The sequence below is a fragment of the Hermetia illucens genome, chromosome 2 (assembly GCF_905115235.1).
Source record: "Hermetia illucens chromosome 2, iHerIll2.2.curated.20191125, whole genome shotgun sequence".
Classification (NCBI taxonomy): Eukaryota; Metazoa; Arthropoda; class Insecta; order Diptera; family Stratiomyidae; genus Hermetia; species Hermetia illucens.
In genome coordinates, this window is record NC_051850.1 from 117,160,532 (window position 1) to 117,180,858 (window position 20,327).

The 20,327-nt window shown below is 43.6% G+C and overlaps 1 protein-coding gene across 2 annotated transcripts in view; it reads left to right on the forward strand.

Annotated features, from left to right (window-relative positions):
- Window positions 1-20,327, forward strand: part of LOC119648649 (hemicentin-1-like) — a 125,207-nt gene that overhangs the window by 79,735 nt on the left and 25,145 nt on the right. For both annotated transcript variants that reach the window (XM_038050421.1, XM_038050422.1), the window contains exons 16-26: window positions 6,061-6,155; window positions 6,272-6,366; window positions 6,426-6,597; window positions 6,710-6,847; window positions 7,000-7,116; window positions 7,180-7,580; window positions 16,841-16,988; window positions 17,051-17,171; window positions 17,245-17,375; window positions 17,536-17,955; window positions 18,033-18,163. In XM_038050421.1, coding sequence (XP_037906349.1) covers window positions 6,061-6,155; window positions 6,272-6,366; window positions 6,426-6,597; window positions 6,710-6,847; window positions 7,000-7,116; window positions 7,180-7,580; window positions 16,841-16,988; window positions 17,051-17,171; window positions 17,245-17,375; window positions 17,536-17,955; window positions 18,033-18,163 — 1,969 coding nt within the window. The remainder of the gene's footprint in view (window positions 1-6,060; window positions 6,156-6,271; window positions 6,367-6,425; window positions 6,598-6,709; window positions 6,848-6,999; window positions 7,117-7,179; window positions 7,581-16,840; window positions 16,989-17,050; window positions 17,172-17,244; window positions 17,376-17,535; window positions 17,956-18,032; window positions 18,164-20,327) is intronic.

A 20,327-nucleotide genomic window follows, 5' to 3' on the forward strand; every position in this document is an offset into this window, starting at 1 on the left:
GTGTTTTCTTAATTTGCTCTACTGCCCTTTTTCTGAGTTCTGATCTTGCGTCTATGAACCTTTCTTGTTTGGCCTCTTCTATATACTTTATGATCTCCATATCTTCAGGCATTCTTAATTTGGCACCAAACATAAGCTCAAATGGGGTGGCGTTTATTGAACGATGATGTGTCCCATTTATGGCGTGTTGAACTCTCCTTATGAATTTGTACCATTTGTTAGGTTGGCCGAGAGAAACTTTGGAGAATACGGCGTTTGCTACCTGAATAACGCGTTCAACTTGGCTATTTCCTCGAGACATTCCGGTTGTAATAAGATATAGATCAATCTTGTTTTCTTTGCAAAACTCGTCGAAATCCTTGGAATCGAAACCTTTTGCTCTGTCGGCGATGATGCGTGTCGGAGTGCAGAAATGTTGTTGCAATATGGAAAGTTTTCCAAGGGCTTCTTTGGTTCCTTTGGTTTTTGTGGCAAAAATCCATGTATATTTTGTGAACGCATCCACAATCACAAATAGGTACTTGTAGTTCTTGTTCGTGGATGGTAGTGGACCTACATGATCTATGTGCCAAGTGTGAAAGGGAGCCTCTTCCTTAGGGATTGGTTTGAGTAGCTCCTCTTGTTTGCCTTTCTTTCTTGAAGCTAAAATGCAGGTGACACAGTTGTTAATATAATGATCTACATGCTTTTTCATATTTTCAAATGCAAATTCTTCTTGCAATTTTTCCATTGTCTTTTTTGTGCCAAAATGACCGATGTCGTGAGCTTGCCGAATGATGTCATATCGCATTCCTTTTGGCACAACTAACAGCAATTTTTCGCTTTTCTTTTCGTAGAGCAGGTCGTTGTCCAGGGTATAATTTTTGTATGGTCCTACGTTAAGAAGTTTGCGAATTAATTGCAATTTTTCGTCGTGTTGCTGTGCTCGTTTGATCCTATCCAACAGGGGATCATGTATGAGAAGTATTGAATCCTGTCTGCTCAGAGCGTCGACGTGTTGCATCCTTTGAGCTGATCGATGTTCTATCTTAAAATCAAATAGCTCAAGGAACATGATCCACCTTGCGAATTTCGTTTTCAGCTCCTTGTTGTTCAGTGTCATTTGTAGAGCGGAACAGTCCGTTACTATCTTGAATTTAATTCCTTGCAGGTTTATGCGGAACTTTTCCAATGCTCTCACTATTGCTAAGGTTTCTAGCTCGTAACTATGGTAATTGCGTTCCGTCGGGGTAGTTTTTCTACTCATGTAGTAGACTGGATGGAAAGCATTGTCCTCAGGACACTTCTGGAGTAGAATCGCACCATAGCCATCCTTTGAAGCGTCGGTATGCAGCTCCGTTTCACGATTTGGCCTGTATAGTTGGAGGAGGGGTTCGCTCGTCAGAACGTGCTTCAATAGCGAGAAGGCTTTCTCCTGTTCTGGTCCCCATTTGAAGGTGGCATCCTTGCGTAACAAATTGCTAAGAGGCTTTGCGATGGTTGCATACCCCTTAACAAATTTTCTAAAATATCCCGTAAGCCCGAGCAGGCGTTGTAACTGTTTGGTTGTTCTTGGCTGAGGATAGTTTAGCAAGGCTTCCATTTTAGCTGGTCCTGCCGTGATCGTTCCTTTCTCTCCTATGTATCCGAGAAACTCTACTTTCCGCTGTAGAAGCTGAGATTTTTTCCAATTGAATTGAATTCCATTCTTTTGCGCTACCTCTAACACACGTGCCAATATTTCCACTGCTTGATCCTCGTCTTCAGCTTTCACAAAGGCGTCATCCACGTAGATTTCCACTATGCCTTCATTGATGAGTTCTTGAAAAACATTCAGTATGAATCTTTGGAATACAGCTGGTGAATTGCAGAAGCCGAAAGGAGCTCTTTTCGGGATGTATTGTCCCCATGGAGTGACGAAGGACAAGTACTTCTGACTCTCCTCAGATACTTCTACATGAAAGAAGCCATCTTGGAGGTCCAGCGTGGAGTGCACCACGGAGTTCGCAACTGAGTCTACGGCATCTTCTATAAGTCGCATTGGTTGTTGTTCACGTTCGACGACTTTGTTGACAGGCTTATAATCGATGCATATCCTAGCGCGTCCGTCTTTTCGACGAGCAACGACAATAGCACTCGCATATTCGGAAATTCCAGGAACTACTACGCCTTTTTTCGTCCATTCCTCAAGTTGTTTTTTGACATCGACTTCATCGGCTGGAGATAGGCGCCTCGGTCGACATGCAATAGGCTGGGTGTTCTTTAGCCTAATCGACATTTTAACCGAGGTTTGAGGAGGCATATTTGCAGAATAATTTTCTAATAACTGCCTAATTTGCTCCCTCCTTGCCTCTGGTACCTTGATAATTGCTTGACGGACCCCATCTTTAGCTTCGCTTAACTCTTCCTCAATAAGTTGTACGAAGTCGTTGCCGATAATTGGTTCTATTTGTGGTCCTTCCTTACTGAGAAAAACCCTGGCAACGTCGAGTATAGGATCACCTAAGAGGATTCTTGATGGTAAATTTTCTTCTGGCACTACGGTATATTTTAGTATGTACTCCGTGCCATTGATCACCGTTGGTATCCTTACACTTCCCAATGTCCGAATAAGGCCACCATCTCCGCTGAGTGTTCCTTGTTCGCCGTTCAATGGGAAACGATCTTCGATGCGTTTGTAAAAATCCTTTCTCATTACATTGCGATCTGCGCCACTGTCGACTTGGCAATTCTCGATAACTCCTCCAATGTATGCTGTAATCCGACTGCGATTACCACTTTTGTATTGCACGTGGTTGATTTTAGGTGCAGAATTGTTTTGTGTTTTTCCTTTGTACTGGACGAAGTTTCGAGAATTGGCCTTTAGGCCTTCCTTGAAATTAGAAGGTCGTTCCTGGACTTCTGATTGTCCTAGACCTGGTCGGGTTGCTTCTAAAGTTGCCTCGGTACAGTCTTTTCGGAGGTGCCCGTACTTGTTGCAGTTATAACAACGCTTTGTACCTTGTCTATGGTGGTGCCGACGTTGATTATGCTCCTCCGACTCCCGAGCTTTCATTTTTTCATGAAACTCAAGTAGTTCCATGAATCGCAGGCGAGATGAAGCACCAATAAGTGTCAATTTAATAGATTGGTCATTCGTTACACCATTGACGATGTATTGCCTTATCTCGTCTTCGTCCAAGTTAGCCTGCGATGCTAGTAGTTCCATCTCTTGAACGTAAGCCAAAATAGTTTCATCTCTTCTTCTCTTCCGCTTGCTTAGAGCTTCATGTATGTCTGAAGATTTGACACGTTTTCCAAAGGATTCTATCATACGTGTTTTCAACTCTTCCCATGATATTATGCCTTTTTGACCATCGAGCCATTTCCGAGCGGTACCTATTAGTGCTCTTTTTGCCGCTATGAACTTCTCTACGGGAGACCAAGCATGAATTGCAGCATCTTCGTCGACTCTAACGATCCACGCCCGAACTGACTGGGTTGGAGAATCAGCACTGTATTTCTGCAGTTGTTCCATAGAGACTGACAGTGTTACGCGCCTAAGGACTTGCTGCAAATCGGATAATATTGTTCCTGCGTCAGATATGCTGCCTGTTGGTGTTCGATTAAGCTGCGAATACATCGCCTGGTTGTCTGCGACCGGTGAAAATCCAGAACCGTTGGAATCATGGCGATTTTCCTGATTGTTGTTCGCCGTGAGGACGCCAATAGAATTTCTATGAGTAGCTTCAGCTGTGACCATAGAATTCGATTGATCCTGTGTTGGAGTTGAGGCTGCGCCCGTCCCTTGCTCTGTTCCGGCCGTTGCTGCTGCTGCTGTTGCTGCCGCCGCCTGCTCTGTCACAGCCGACGCTGCTGCTGCGGCTGCTGCCGCCGCTGCTCGTTCTGCTGCTGCCGTCGCTGCTGCCGCTGTAGCCTGCTCTGCCGCGAGTTTATCCAACAGCAGACGCCGCTCGTTTATCCATGATTCGCGTTCATGCTGCACTTGAGCCAAAAATTCTCGATTGCTTTGAGCCTCGTTGCTGCGTTCTGCCTGCATCGCTTGAAATTGCTGTCTAAGTTCGACTAAGGCGGATGAGAGCTCGTTAGCTTGTCGCTCGGCTTCTTCACGACGCTGTTGTTCCTGCTGAAGAAGCTGTTGATGTGTCATTGTTGTTGTCTTGGTGCTTCTTGGAGGCTGGAAGCGCGACGGGGCGATTACCGATTTCTTTTGATTTTCAATCGTGATTTTTAATTTTTCGCACTCACAGAAACCACTTTTAGCACGAAAATCACATCTATTTTCACGTATATTGGCTATTAAACAAACACTATTATTTAACTTTTATACAACTCGCGAGTATTCACTTGCTGCTCCACGAAGGAGGTCTCCACGTCAAGGAGATTTATTGCTCCACTAAGGAGATATGACGGCTCCACTTAGGAGAAATGCTCCACCAAGGAGAGATTACGGTATTCGCGAAGATTTGTGCACCAATCAACGCGAATATTAATCAAACTTCTAATTTACTACCTTAGGACGAGCCCCCATATAGGGTTTAAGGGCCCAGGAGATAGTATCAAAAGAATGATAGTTTGGTTAAACTAAAAGTATTTTATTGATTTAACGCGCTTAAAGTATTACGTATGAACAGGATGATGGTGTGAATAGCTACTGTTGTTTTAATTACAATGCATTCTATTTATATCCTAAATCTAATTACCCCCATGCGCTCGCATCTACTGCTAGGTACATGCTGTACTTGCGTGGCCTACTTACTCAGGGTTTTCCCCCCGGGGGCTGCCCCGCAATGACCAGATGTGATTGTCTGGGGGTTTCCCCATACTTAATGAGCGTCGCTCTAATTATCATATACTCTACGTACCACATATATATTCTATGAAACCTAAGCCTCAAAATAAATCCCATTCCAATATATACTCAAATGAACGTACTATACTTTTCGAAATTGACTGAACCCCCCCCCCCCTCCTCCCTCTGCCTAAGTTCATCCTACTAATTTTTGCAGCGGACTGTTTCGCGCATACACATGCCAAGTTTCATGGAAATCCGGCTATTAGTGTCAAAGTTATAGCAGTTCAAACTTATCAATTTTGTGCGAATTTACTGCATCCTAAGCCATGCAAATAAGATGCTAACATCATAATTAACGAGAACAATTGACATTCGGGTGAACTATTAAAATTTCATTCATGAAGAATCTACTTCTCCACAGCCCCGACACTTTCGTGAATAATATTGAACTCCAATACAATGCTTTCCAGATCAATTTTTTTGTGTAAATGGAAAAAGATAGCGCACAGTTGAATATTTAACTATGTACACGCGGAACTTTCATGCACTCATCGTTCCTCACATAGAGAAACGCAAAACGTTTTATACCTGAAGCGACTTGTCTTCTATTTCCTTTGGGAATATACTCGGGAAATGCAGCAGTCGCAAGAAATTCACTTACACTTTTCACGGCACCAACATTCGATCGGAGAATTCCGATTTCCGCTGGTTTATTTCTAATTTGAGTTTTTCTTGCTTTGCTACTTCTTTCTGGGCTCGCCAATTGTTAAAGAGAGGACTAACTATAAACTTCAGAACTGCATACATGGGTTGACAGGAACTGTCCTCCTCTTATACGTAATATTTATGTTTGAAACAATCAGAAAGATCGAACTAAGATGTCCATTTCTGGAAATGTCTATTAGTAGAACTGCAAAGGAAGACAACCTTGCTGGATTCTTCTCTGGTTGTCTGACCTGGCCAGAACTACTTCTAAGTAACTGTTATAGCTCTAATATCAAGGCAGGAGAGTTCTAGGACTAGCCCGAAAAAAATACTTCAAACATTCCAAACTATAGATTCTTTCTGCACCGTACAAAGTAAAGTTTATTTTCATTCAGACTGCTGAAGCTTCTCAATATCAAGGGCTTTTCTGACCTTACCTTACTTAGTTTTGATCTTGAGATAGGGCATCACTAACGTTTTTTGCTTGTTCTCTAAATCATTACCCCCTACCAGCCAATCATTCAAGCTTCTGCTATTTCCTGGTAACCAGAAACTTCATACTTAACTTCGTTTATTTTCAGTTTTACGGCTGAATATAAGGACAATGGCATGTACACATGTAAGGCTACAAATGAAGCTGGAGAAGCTGCAATAACTGTCTCTCTCATTGTTTATGGTAAATTTTTTTTATTATAGACATATATTGAGTGAAAGCCGCAACGAAGCAGGCAATAAAATTCAATGTAAACTCCTCCTCCGTTCCCTCATAATATCTACTTTAACCATTTTTAGTTCCGCCATCTATTTTTCCTGAGGAAGACGACTCGGTATCTGTCCGGACTCAAAAAAATGTAACTCTCAAATGTCGGGCAGAAGGATTCCCAATTGTAGGTTTTCGTTTTTATTGTAAATTTACATATTAGAATTTCGGCAACTTTATGAACAGCCCAATATAGTGTGGACATTCGATGCAAAACCACCTACGAATTCGGCTTACTTACTAGAAGGCGGTGATTTATTATTGGTAAATGTAAATCCCAGCATGGCAGGCCCATATATTTGTGAAGCTTCAAATACAATTGGCGAAAAACAAAGAACTACATTCCTTACTGTGACAGGTGAGAAAGTCCTTTTAAAGTAATTTAATTATTCATAACAAAAGGAACTCAAATGGAGCCTAGTTGAGTCTTGAACCTTAAAACTAAAACAACGAAATTTTATAATTTGCAGAACCACCTAAGGTGCTTTCACATTTTGATCCTTACATCAACGTCACAGTCGATACATCCTTTTCGCTTATTTGTACTGCACAAGGAACTCCTCGTCCGGATGTTTTTTGGGCGAAAGATGGCGAGAAGTTTACAGACGGTAAGGATAATAAGTACAAGCTACACAAGCCACAATTTTCGCTCCCCCACTTCGAACATTTGCAAACTCAAACAGGATATCAACAAAATTATTTGTCCTTTGGGGCCGTTACATAAATTTACGTTTTAATGGGAGTTTTTACTACATTTTAGGTCCCCAACAGCAATATCTGGATGTAACATTTGGGAAAATTGATTCAGGAAATTATACTTGCATTGCGCAAAGTCCTGAAGGTGCTGACACAAAAACCGTTACTATTGCCGCAATAGGTATATATCAAACCAATCAATCAATTTTATAGCAAAAGTCAAAGCTCCCTATGTTTTCTCAAGAACCTCCACGACTTGTGGATATCCAGTCAATTTTAAGGACCAAAATCAACGTCACCGAAGGCGAAAATCTCGAAATAATTTGTCCATTTATCAATGCCAAAAAAGTCACCTGGTATAAAGACGATTTCAAGTTCCATGCTGAACCGACAGGTACCGCAACAACCAAGCTTGACCTTCCTGGGGCTTCACTAAGCGACCGCGGAAACTACACATGTGTTGCCGAAAACGAAGCGGGAAGCCGTAATTTCTCGCAAGAAGTGAAAGTTTTAGCACCACCTCGAGTTATAACCAACGATGTCATCGAGAAATTCGGTGATGCTACACAAATTCCTGAGGTGCAGGTGGAGGCTGGAGAGGATCTGGAGATTAACTGCCCAATGGAGGGATTTCCCCAACCAAAGGTAAGAGACCATTTCTTAGTTATTAATTTTGGTTCCAGCCAAGTATCATAGGCGAAATATTTTATTGTTCATGTTATCATCATAGCAACTTATATATTCCAAGCATTTTAGCAGCAAGGAATGTTACGTTTTTTAGATAAGTCGCAGAGCTGTAAACCTAAGGATTTTTTAAAAATATTTTTAAGTTCAAAAAGCAATGATTACAACTTCTGAATCCCCCTCCCCCCTTTGGAATTCCTTGGATGACGAGTTACACGTAATATGCACAGATCATAGAAGCAACCAGGCTGTACAAGGCTGTAGCAAAAAACGGGGGAATATCCTCTGTCTGCTTGAAAAAGGAAGATGGGACATTCACCGAGAATGAGGAGGACAGGGTACACCTGCTTCTCAGAACTCATTTCCCGGGGTCCTACCCCTCGGCGGCAGGCGACAACAACCTGCCTGATACCCCAACAACGAATAAAAGGGGAAGGAAAAAGAGCTGGAAACTAGCAAAAGAGGTATGCTCAGAAGCTAGGCTAAGATGGGCAGTGGGAACTTTTAAACCAATGAAATCTCCCGGAGTAGACGGCATTCTCCCAGTACTTATCCAGAGAGGCCTAGGAATTATCTTAGAGTCTCTTCTGAGGGTGGTAAGGGGGAGCATAGCACTGGGTTACATACCAAGGGCATGGAGACGGGCAAAAGTGGTCTTTATTCCGGAAGCGGGTAAAAAGGATCCTTTTCACCCTAAATCTTTCAGACCAATCTGCCTAACATTGTTCGTACTCAAAACGGTGGAGAAGGTCATAGACAACTATATTATAACTAACGTTCTAAAGCGTAATCCCCTACATCACTGTCAACACGCTTACCGGGCAGGACGGTCAACTGAAACTGCTCTGTATCAGCTGACAGAGGTACTACGGGATGCCATAGAAACAAAAGAAATTGCACTGTGCGCGTTTTTGGATATCGAAGGAGCATTCGACAACACATCGCACACAGAGATACAGGATGCCCTGAGCCGCAAAGGAGTGGGAAACACCCTGGCACTCTCTCTCTCAACCAAAACCACCATAGTACCATTCACTAGGAGGCGTAAGCTGGATCACCTGAGAGCTATAACATTACATGATATGGAGGTGAAACGAGAAAAAGAAGTCAGATATTTGGGAATTACGCTAGACCAAAAATTACTCTGGAAGACACATGTCGGAAACACTTGTCGGAAAGCCACGAGGGCTCTGTTGACTTGCAGATCCATAGCAGGAAAAAAATGGGGTTGCAGCCCGAAGATACTACTTTGGATATATACTGCAATAGTAAGGCCAATGATTACCTATGGAGCGGTAATCTGGGCAGAAAGAACCCAACTCAGCACACAAGCCAGGGAATTACATAAGCTCCAAAGGCTGGCTTGCGTGTGTATCAGTGGGGCAATGAGGACATGCCCAACGGCATCCCTGGAGGTCCTTCTGGGATTAACCCCTCTCCATCTGCACATACAGATGCAGGCAAGGAGTTCAATATTCAGGATGGCCGGTAGTATGAGTGAGGCGGGGAGCTGCCTAAATCGAAGGAAGATTGATATCCTTTCTAGGCGGGGTATCCCGAATTACTGATACCGAGGGACAACATGACAACTAGGTTTCACTTCGATAAGAAGTTTAAAACACGTTGGAGTACCAAGACAAACTGGGAGAGCGTGGCTGCGACATACGGCTTAAACCAGCAACTGATTACTTGGTACACTGACGGATCCCTCACAGCAGAGGGAGCGGGTGCCGGTGTCATTGGTCCAAGGAAAATGTACTTTGAGCCAATGGGCAGGTACACTAGCATATTCCAGGCGGAAATTTACGCCATAGACAAATATGCCTCCTTTAATCTGCAAAGGAACTACAGGGGGCAGAACATAGTTATTCTCACCGATAGACAAGCAGCGATCAAGGCACTTAGGTCCAACCAGGTGAACTCTAAACTGGTATGGGAATGCCTTGAGAGACTGAATACACTCGGCTCGTCCAACAAGATCTGGATTCTTTGGGTTCCAGGCCATGCAGGGTTGCAAGGCATCGAGGCAGCGGATGAACTAGCCAAGAAGGGAGCAGGGATGCTTTTACACGGGCCAGAACCCTTCTGTGGAATCGGAAACGGTTTCATGGCATCTAAGAAACGAAGAGAAACGGTTGAGGGAACTATATTGGGCGGGCCTACGAGGGATAGAGCAGTCCAGGGTGCTTATTGGGGATACGAACCCATGCGTACAAAGGACTGTTTAAACCTCACCAAAAAGAACCTCCGAATCATAGTGGGAATTCTCACTGGTCATTGTCGACTGAACTATCACCTAGGAAAGCTAGGGATATCTACGGACACTGCCTGCAGGTTTTGTGAGGAGGAGGACGAAACCTTTATGCACGTCCTGGGACAGTGTCCGGCACTTGTGCAAAGTAGGTCGATACATCTGGGAGAACACTTAATACCAGATGCAAAGCTGAAACATCTGGAAGTGGGGAACATACTAAAGTTCCTAACGGTTACAGACCTGCTTGAGATATTATGATCAATAGGTATACTATAACCAGTAAAAGGGGCACAATAGTTCTTCAAGGACGCGGTGCGACTTTCCCTTAACAGAATAATAATAATACACATAATATAAAAATTTATAGATTTTTATCGAAAAATGCCTACTGAAGGAAATATTTTCTCCTAATAATTTGAAACAGTGATAGAAGACGTGCTTGGAGCATCTGCACTCATTTCATAAAAAGAAGTACTATTACGTCCAATGTAATCCAAATAGCCCGGATAACCTAGTATCCTGTGATGAACTGCACAAAAACATAATTTATTTGCTCCTGATAACACCCCAATAAGGACTATATCTTTGATATTAATTCTTATATACGCTTCCAAGGCAGTGAAGCACTCCAATACTAGCAAATTCATTGATCCAGTATGCTACCTTCGTACAAACTTCTACTTCTGCGTTTTGTATATGTTCAGTGTTCAGCAATTACTACCCGCAAAATTTATTGAAAATTTTGACCATGCTAAACAGCCTTCTACCTTGATTGTGAGGAAATACCTCCTCCTCCCACTCACTGACAAACACAGCTTTTGTCTTCTGGTCTCCATCTTCCCCATAACTCGAATGGATTAATTCACTGCCTGGGATGCATCTTCCTCTTGTTCCTCAAAAACTACAATTAATGTATCTCCCCAGGAAGATAAGGGGGACCCAGCATTCCAGCATTTATAATTTCCCACAACAAAAATTGCGGCACTCCGACGGTTATACTATAGTTCACAATACCATTTTATATTAAAAAGGAGAAGGAATTAAATCCCCACTCACTTAAAAATAATCATTACATAGTTCCTAAATTTTCACTTTCTGGGAAATACTTCCTCTCTTAGACAGGTAGTGAAGACATTGACAGAGGCACCCGCTTTCCTTTTAACCGCCACCACATCACTGTACTGACTGGGGGAGCTGAGTTTAAGAGGGACTCTTCATACATGCAAAAGGGGGTAAATATTTTTTTTTTAAGTGTGGTCATGTGGTGTATCAAATTAAAGGTCTCGAGTACTACTTTTCGAAAATCGACCATTGGTTCAAAAATTGACGGTCTAGGACTCAAAATGTCACCATAAATTTGTGGCGCAAATAAATTTCGAATGTTGTTAATTCGATTGACAGTGGCCACCATCGGTGTTCTCCGTGGCGGAGCAGGCCATGTTAAAAATGACAAATAAAAAAAAAAAATGAATCGTTTTTTTGGGGGAATGTCAGCTTTTAAGTAATAGAGTGGAGAAAAGTCTTGTTCATCGAAATGAGTTGTATTTAAATGAAAATAAAAATACATAAAACCCAAAGAACTCCGTATTTTGTCAGAAACGAAGCGAGTTGTATTTAAATAAAAATAAATTACATTCAACGAAGGAACTCAATATTTTCCCAGAAAGAGGCAGCATTATACTCAGGACTTTCCAAGAAAGAGTAATTTTAGCAAAAGTCGCGACCCCGACATGATCATCCGAGTGGAAAGTCTACTACCTTACCGGTGATATTTGGATATTTTCACCCAATTTGTGCTTCAAATCTTGTGTGACAATCAAGACACATGCCCGAAATAACGGCGAAAACAACCAAAATTAACCACGCGATTGTAGGGCTGGAGGAGGAATCCATCCTCCTGGTAGCCGATATTGTGAAATCGGCCTCCTACACACTGTTGAAGAGCGAGTTAATCAAACGCCTGTCGATAAGTGAGTCAACTAAGCTGGATCACTTGCTGGCAGATTTGTCGTTGGGCGATCGCACTCCCAGGCAATTGCTTCGCGAAATGAGGTAATTGGGTGGGAGGGAGCAAGATCGACGACGACTTGTTAAAATCGCTCTGGTTGCGACGACTCCAGGAGGGCACCCAGGCGGTGCTCGCGTGCGTCTCCGGTTCTTCGGCGGCTGCGGCCGATAAGGTGCACGAAGTGCACGCGCGTCCAACAATAGCGGCGGTTCAGCAGCCTTCTGACGCAGTTGGCGAGCTGAAACGTGAAATAGCCGCGCTAGTGGCCAGTATGGCTGAAATGAGGGTGACACTGGACGCTCATCGTTCGGGCGCCAGGCCGCGAGTTCGCTCGCGGTCTTCTGCTCGAAAAGGGCGATCGGGTAGCAGGACGTCAGGACAACCTACGGACCGAAGTATTTGTTGGTACCATCGCAGATTCGGCGAGAAAGCCACCAAATGTACGATCCCGCGTAAATTCGCACCTACCTCAAAAAACTACGTCCACGGGGGGTCCTGGCGACGGCCACCCCGAACGCAGCGCCACGTTGCCTAACAATTTAGCTATCTATCTAGCTATCTCGTAGATACTGATACGGAGGTTTCAGTTCTTCCCGTACCCCGGCATCATCGACTATTTCCTCAACCGTTGAAACTGGCGGCAGCAAATTCCTCCCGAATTAACACCTACGGATGTAGGCAAGTGAACGTGAATCTTGGCTTGCTTAGGACGCTTTCGTGGCGTTTCATCCTGGCGGATGTCAGCTTCCCCATACTAGGCGCAGACTTCTTGTGTCACTATGGGTTGCTAGTAGACTTGCACAACAAGTCTCTTATAGATCCCACGACCAACCTTATTTCGTCGGGCTAAATGGCATCTCACCCAGGTAACAATCTTTCCGTACTTTGAGAAGACATTACCGATTCTCGTGTTCGGGCACTTCTCCAAAAGTTCAACCGGATTACTACCGAGTGTAGTCTCTCTAAACTTGTGAAGCACAATGTGCAGCACCACATTAACACCACTGGTTCCCCGATCTTCTCGAAGGTGTGTCCTCTACCACCCTAGAAACTGGCTGTTGCGCGGAAAGAATTTGAACAGCTTGTTCAACAGGATATCTGTAGACCTTCAAACAGCTGTTGGTCTTCCCCACTGCATATGGTCCTTAAGCCAAACGGCGCCCCTGTGGGGATTACAGAAGACTAAATGCAAAGACTGTTCCAGAACGATATCCAATTCCGCTCATCCATGACTTTGCGCATCTTTTCGCAAATTGCCCCATCTTTTCGACCTTTGACTTAGACAAGGCTTATCATCAAATCCCTGTAGCTTCAGAAGACATACCAAAGACGGCAATATGCACACCCTTTGGACTCTTCGAGTTCACCCGGATGACTTTCGAATTGTGCAATGCGGCGCAAACCTTTCAAAGATTCATTCACTCGGTCCTGCGACACCTCGATTTCTGCTTCGTGTACTTGGATGATGTTTTGGTCGCTTCTTCCACAGAGTCTGAGCACTTAGCCCATCTCGAGTGCGTTTTTCAACGTCTCCTTGAGGCCGGTTTAGTCTAAACGGTGAAAAATGCAAGTTCCTGCAAACACAGGTGAGATTCCTCGGCCACTTCATTTCCCCTGGCGGAATATGGCCTGACCCAGACAAGGTGCAAGCGATCTCAAGTTTCCCGTGTCCGAAAACCGTGAAGGATTTATGGAGGTTCTTGGCCATGCTAAACTTCGATCGTCGTTTCCTGTCCAAGGCCGCCCAACACCAGTCCGTTTTGAACGCGTACTTATCTGGCCCCAAAACAAAGGACACACGAGAGATTGTGTGGTCTGAAGAGGCTGTCCACGCGTTCGATAAATCCCGACAGCAACTGGCTGATGTTATATTCATGGCATATCCTCGACAAGGTGCACCCCTAGCCGTTTTTGTTGATGCCTCTGACAGCGCAGTAGGTGCTGCTCTTCACCAAAAGGTGAATCAAGTCTGGCAGCCGTTGAGCTTCATCAGTTAAACCCCACTCAACGGAACTACAGCATTAAGTACTTCCGCTTCTCGCTTGAAGGCAGGCCGTTCACAGTGTTCACGGACCATAAGCCTTTCATATATGCTTTGAAACAAAATCCCGACAAAGCGTCCCCTCGTCAGCTTCGACACCTGAGCTTTATAAGCCACTTTACGCCATACATCCACCACGTGTCCGGCAAGGACAACATAGTTGCTGACGCTTTGTCACGTGTCTCCGAGGTTAACATCCCCACCGCACTCGACTTCTCAGCTATTGCCATGGCGCAGGAGGATGACGCAGTACTTCAAAGCCTCAAATCCAACCCCAAATACATATATCGGGAATTGCCCATCTTCGGCTCGAACCTCTTTCTATGCTGCGAAGTCTCAGAAAAGGGACCCCGGTCATACATTCCGGCCACCTTTAACAAGGAAGTGTTCCACGTGGTTCACGACTTAGCGCATCCAGGTATCCGGACGACAAATCGGCTAGTCACCGAAAAATACATAATACATAATCTCATTTCTAATATTGGGTGAAACATAGCAGAGTGAGGACTCTGAATGTTTTGAGGAGCACATTTAAAATGAAACAGGTCTCGGTCGGTAAAATCAGAGTGATGCATCTACATAAAATCTCCCCCTCAAAATACAGTGTCATGCGAAAATAAGTCAATTCTCTTATTATAGCGCATGTGTTGAAGATAGCAAAAAGTATTTATTATCATGTTCTGTACTGTGGAAGCAATCCATTCGGTTTGAAATTAGGCCTTTCATTCCTCCTACCCCTTTCCTCTCAAAAGAGAAAACCGCATTGACTCAATTTTCCACACCAAGCCAAAAACTGTTCTTAGAGCATTATTTTTGTCCTATCAATATTGTAATGGAAAAATACATTTTTACAGTCATTATTTGAGCACGTGCTTAATAAACTATACAAAATTATTGATTTGCAATCAGAGCCCTTAGCCACGAAAGATTGATCAAGCCGAGACAATGCAAAGTTATTGCGCATTGGTAAAAAATCTGTCAGCAAAATTATACCGAACTAAACCGGCCTAAAAAGCGTATTTTTGGGCTGCTATTCATTTCTGATAGACTAAAAAGAATTAAAAACGCTACTGTTCTTAAATAAATACCCCTATTAGTAATAGAAGATCCAAAGAGCATTGAAAGATGGTGGATTAAAGGCTGGGGTGGATTATGAGAGTTGCCCGCCTAGCATGCTGAGTGAATCGGCGCCGAAGTTCGACGAGCCATAAATAGCTCAAAGAACTAGAGGAGCCAGGTCTGGATCGGGTGCAGAGCATCTGATACAAAAAGTTCACCAGTATACACGGTCGGTTGGCACACAGCATTAATCAGGTCGTTAGTCGACCTGAAGGATTTTCACCCTTCCTCACTGCGGGGATTACCTACCTTATCTCTAAGAAGAACACGGTGCAGGACCCCGCAGATACAAGACCGATTACTTGCTTACCAACCATCTACAAATTCATAACGTCCATTATTAGTGGAAGGGTCAATGCGCACCTCGAGACCAAGAACGTTCGATCCGAGAAGCATAAGGGCTGCCGAGTTGGGTCAAAAGGTTTCAAAGAGCAACTCATTATCGACTCGGTAGTTGTAGGACAAGCAACTAGTGGACAAAGAAACCTCTTTAGTTGCTATATCGATTATGCCTAATCGATGTCCTACATCTGTACCGCATTGATCCGAAACTAATAAAGTTTTTGGCGACAGGCATGGAAGGGTGGCATACCACCTTATCAGTGCGTACATCTGAAGGAGCCAATAACTCAGAGCCCATCCATGTACGGAGGGGCATCTTCCAGGAGGATTCGTTAAGAACCCTTTGGTTTTGTATGGCACTAAACCCCCGTTCATGGCTACTGAATGATGCTAGAGGGCATGGTTTTGTAATAAAGTACGGCCTACGTGCTAAGTGCGATCTGACACACTTGATGACTTAGATGACATCAAGCTATATGCTGGTTCTGACGACCATCTTAGAATTCTGTTACGAATAATAGACGTGTTCAGCCATGATATTCGGATGGAGCTTGCATTAGACAAGTGTCGAATCCAAGCCATACGCAAAGGTCATCACGAGCCGCATACCGGACATAGCATTACTGACCTCCACATCGAAGCTATGACCGAGGCAGACTTCTACAAATACCTAGGAATTTTCCAACCGACTGGCCGTAGTCAAATTTCCAGTTGCTCTCATTAAGGGAGATGCTGTACTATCCTTTTTGGCTGACCGCGTCGTAGACACCGGGTGTAGGTTTTCCACTGAAGTGGAGAGCCTGTACTCCACAGATTTCTCCGTGGCGAAACATGAATTAGGTGAGACCTCCAAAATCCGTACCTCGGCCATGACCTGATTTCTCAGTGTCGCGGGTGGATTCGAAGTCTGTGACTTCTTACCACTTGGAGAGTTACAATCCTTTGTTTCCATCTTCATGTATTTTTGGACACTCTTAGTGTAGTAGTGAACCACCACAAGCTCCCCCACCACGACAAGGTGGTGTCAAGGGGGAGCCCGTTAGCCATAGTACCTACTGAAAATTGTAATTTGCCCCAGGGTAGTTTCTCCAAAGACGGTTCGTCTGAAAGTAATTTGACTGGAGACAGTTACTTTTTCGTGAGGTAGCTTTTTCCACACTTGGTCCTACTTTTTGTCACCGATTAATTAGATTACTGGAAAAGTTGAGCCTAAACTAATGTACCCCATCTATGGATGGTTAGGGTCCCTTACATGACTAACATGGCTTTAGTTTCAACGAGAAAAGTAGGGCGCTTTCTCGACACAAGGCGCGTTGAAGGAATGAATAGTCGATAGCCACTTCTTTATGCCTGTGACTTTTCAATCCTCTGAATCCTTGTCAACCGAGCTCAAAACCATCTATCACGAGTTATTTTGTTAGCTTATATAAAAACATTACCATCGCTTGTCCTTTCAGGTCAAATGGATGAAAGATAATACAGTTATTTCAACAGAACCAGAACTAATCCTGAAAAATGTGCAACCATATCATGACGGAAGATACGACTGCGAAGCTAGAAATGACCTCGGCTCTGCAGATTACTCATACATTGTGAAGATATTAGGTGAAGTTTTCAAATTTATCTGCTTTCAATAGATTCAATTGAAAACTAATTGGTCACAACAGCGCCTCCATCCACTCACCTACCGAAGCACACCCGGAAAGAAATTCACGCAGGTGGGGACCTCGAATTGAAGTGCGCGTTCCTTGGAAATCCTAACCCGACAATAACTTGGGAAAGATATGAGTAAAGCAATTTTAATTTACTTTATTTCTATCGTGGTGAACATGTAAAGCCAATTTATTTAAAACTATTTCAGAATGATTTTACCACAAACTGGAGGACCACTGCATTTGAAGAATATCCAACCGGATGACCAAGGCGAATATAAGTGCATCGGAACGAATACTGTGGGCTCTGCAGATATTTCATACACAGTCGACGTTTTAGGTAATTGTACTCAAAATCAGCAACTATTCGAAAGCCAAAGTGCATTCTCATTGCATAAGCTTAATAAAGTAGTCACTTGAAAACGTTTAAAATTTCCAAAAGAGCTGTCCACTTACCTTTTCTAGCACTTCCTTTCCAAGAAAAAATATTTCCATTCCAGAAGCACCAAAATTCATTTTTATCACGGACGAGGTCAAGATTTCTGAATCAGAAGATCTAATGCTCCGCTGTGCCGTGCGAGGAAATCCACACCCCATTGTCACATGGACATACAATGGGCAAATCATCCTAGGAACATCGAAAGTATCTCCAGCGAGAGAAGAAAAGTACGGCATCCTCGACCTGGACGAATCAGGAAATCCTACCAATAATGTACACACAAATGACATTGCTCTAAGTAATGGAGCCGGAGCCAGTACAAACGAGAACAATTTTCATGGAAAAGTTTACTATGATTTGGACAAAGTATCCTTGATGCTGATAATAAAGAACTCGAACCGCAAGTTGCCCGGAATGTATACGTGTCATGCAGTTAATGCGATGGGCACTGCCGAGAAAGCTGTTAAGGTGCAAGTATTAGGTATGTGACGGTCATGAGCGGATTTACTTTTCCAAGGAAATCAGATCAAGATCGTGATTATTTTTAAACATTTCCAGTCGCACCACAATTGCAAGGACGTGACATCGACAGAGAGCCAGCAATGAACCTTACATTGCTAGGTGGATTGCCGCTAATACTGTTCTGTCCGTGGTATGGGGAACCCGTGCCAGCAGTTGAATGGTTGAAGGTAAGTTCCTCGGGAAAATTTACAATAAGGATATAAAAGTTATTAGATTATCGAGAATTTCTTTTTGATTTTTTGATTTAAAGTAGAAGGTGGCCAACGAATATAGTATACATGCCGTCATACTCCTTAGTAACGACTAGAACAAGGGGTTAGTAATTGTCTGATACAAGAAAACTATCATTGATAGCACTAATTCCTCGAATTTGTTTGTCCAAATTTGTCAAACCTAATAATGCTCTTTCAACTACATCTGAAGTGTGTAACAAAACTTTTTCAAACGTTTACCATGAGCGCTCTATGAAAATCCGGAGAAATTGTCAACGTGAAGCTATATAAATTAATTGTCTCCTCGGACGCATATAATATATAATCCTAATTTATAAAAATCGGTGGATCGGTGGGATTGGATCAGGGCCTTGAAATATATTAGAGCACTTCATTCAAGACCATGACGGTACACTACACTGTAGGAGGCAATGTGGTCAGCATTGTGCTCCCCCGAGATTTGGCTCAAGTACTCATTCACAGCTGAATCGACTGGTATCCGGCATCCACTCACGACAACAAATCCCTCTGCCACCAGTGAGATTTGAACCGCGACCTTCCGCTACGACTCTGGACTCGCTGGACTCTCAGACGATGTCTTCATAAAAAAATATAATTTTATGAGAATAATATTGGGAAGAACTACGTCCTAAAAGTAACTATGACTGAATATAGTATTCCTATATATAGTATGTCATTTAAGCTTATAGCACAGGAACTTTATTATGTTCCCTATTTCCAAGCATTCTCCCAGATGCTTCAGTCTACTTTCCACAAATGCTAGCCACTGTCCCAGAACATTTGTGGAGACTTCATCACCATCCTCAAAATCCTCAAAATCAATAGGCAGTGTCCGTAGATATTTCTACCATCCCTAGGTGTTAGTTCAGCCTGCAGTGACCAATGTCAATGGTGGTGAGGCTTAAACAATCTTACCACCGCTTGGGTTCGTATCATCTCATGAGCACCCTGCGCGGTTCCTTTCCTGGTAAGTTCGCCTAGTACAGTTGCCACAATCATTCTTCTTCGTTTTTCCCGTAGTAGCCTTGAATCCACTTCCGACTCCACAGAATGGCTCTGGCCGGTATAGCGGCGTTGTTGCTCGCTTCCTACCCAGCCTGTCCGCTGCCCCATCGCTCTAATTGCCCTCTAACCAAATGTGACCTGGAGCCGAAAGTATCCAGACTTTATTGAGCGATCCGAGCATCTTTAGTCTGTTAAGGCATTTGCGTACCAGTTTAGTAGTCACCTGGTAGAACGTAAGTTGGTTAGTAGCCATTTAGTTATCAATAAGAATAACTATATTCTGCCCCCATATAATTTCTTTCGAGGTTGAAGAAAGCACATCTATCTATGGCGTAACTTTCCGCTTGTGCTTACCTATTGGTCCAAAGCCCCTTCTCCTTAAACAAATGACTACGGCACCTGCTCCCTCTGCTGTTAGCAATCCGACAGAGTATCAGGTAATCAGTTGCTGGTTCAAGACGTATATTAATGTCACATCCCCCGTTTGTGTTATTGCTCCAAGGTGTTTCAAACTTCTTATCCAAGTTAAACCTCGATGCCGTCTAGGCAGCTTCCTGTCTCACTAGTACTCCAGGACATTCTGTCGATTACCCTCCTGTATGTAAAGATGGAGAGGAGCATGCCGTTTGGCAAGTTTGTGTAACTCCTTGGTTGTTGTGGTAGGTTCAGTTCTGTATGCCGAGATTACCGTCCCATAGGTAATCATCGGCCTGGTGTGCGTGTGTTTACGGTGGGGGTGAGGCAAAGCCTCTGAGAGAGCCACGTGGTCCATTGTACCCGATTCCGCGTCTAACGGAATACCCGCTGCGGCACATCACCACCAAAAATCATCAGACATCAAGTCTGATGCGTCCACAGGCGTAGCACTCACATACAATATTTTCCATGGTTTCCGCTTCCTCATTACAGGATGGACACGTATCTTCTTGGGGAATTCTTATTCTAAACATATGCCCTGCCAGTGAAATATCGTCAGTCAGAATGGCCACAATAGTTCTGCAAGTCTTCCCGTTTTTCGACAGTATAAACTTTGCCGTATATTTGTTTGGTTCTGACAAGAAAAGTTTAGTGTGTTTAGCAGCATTAAGGTTCA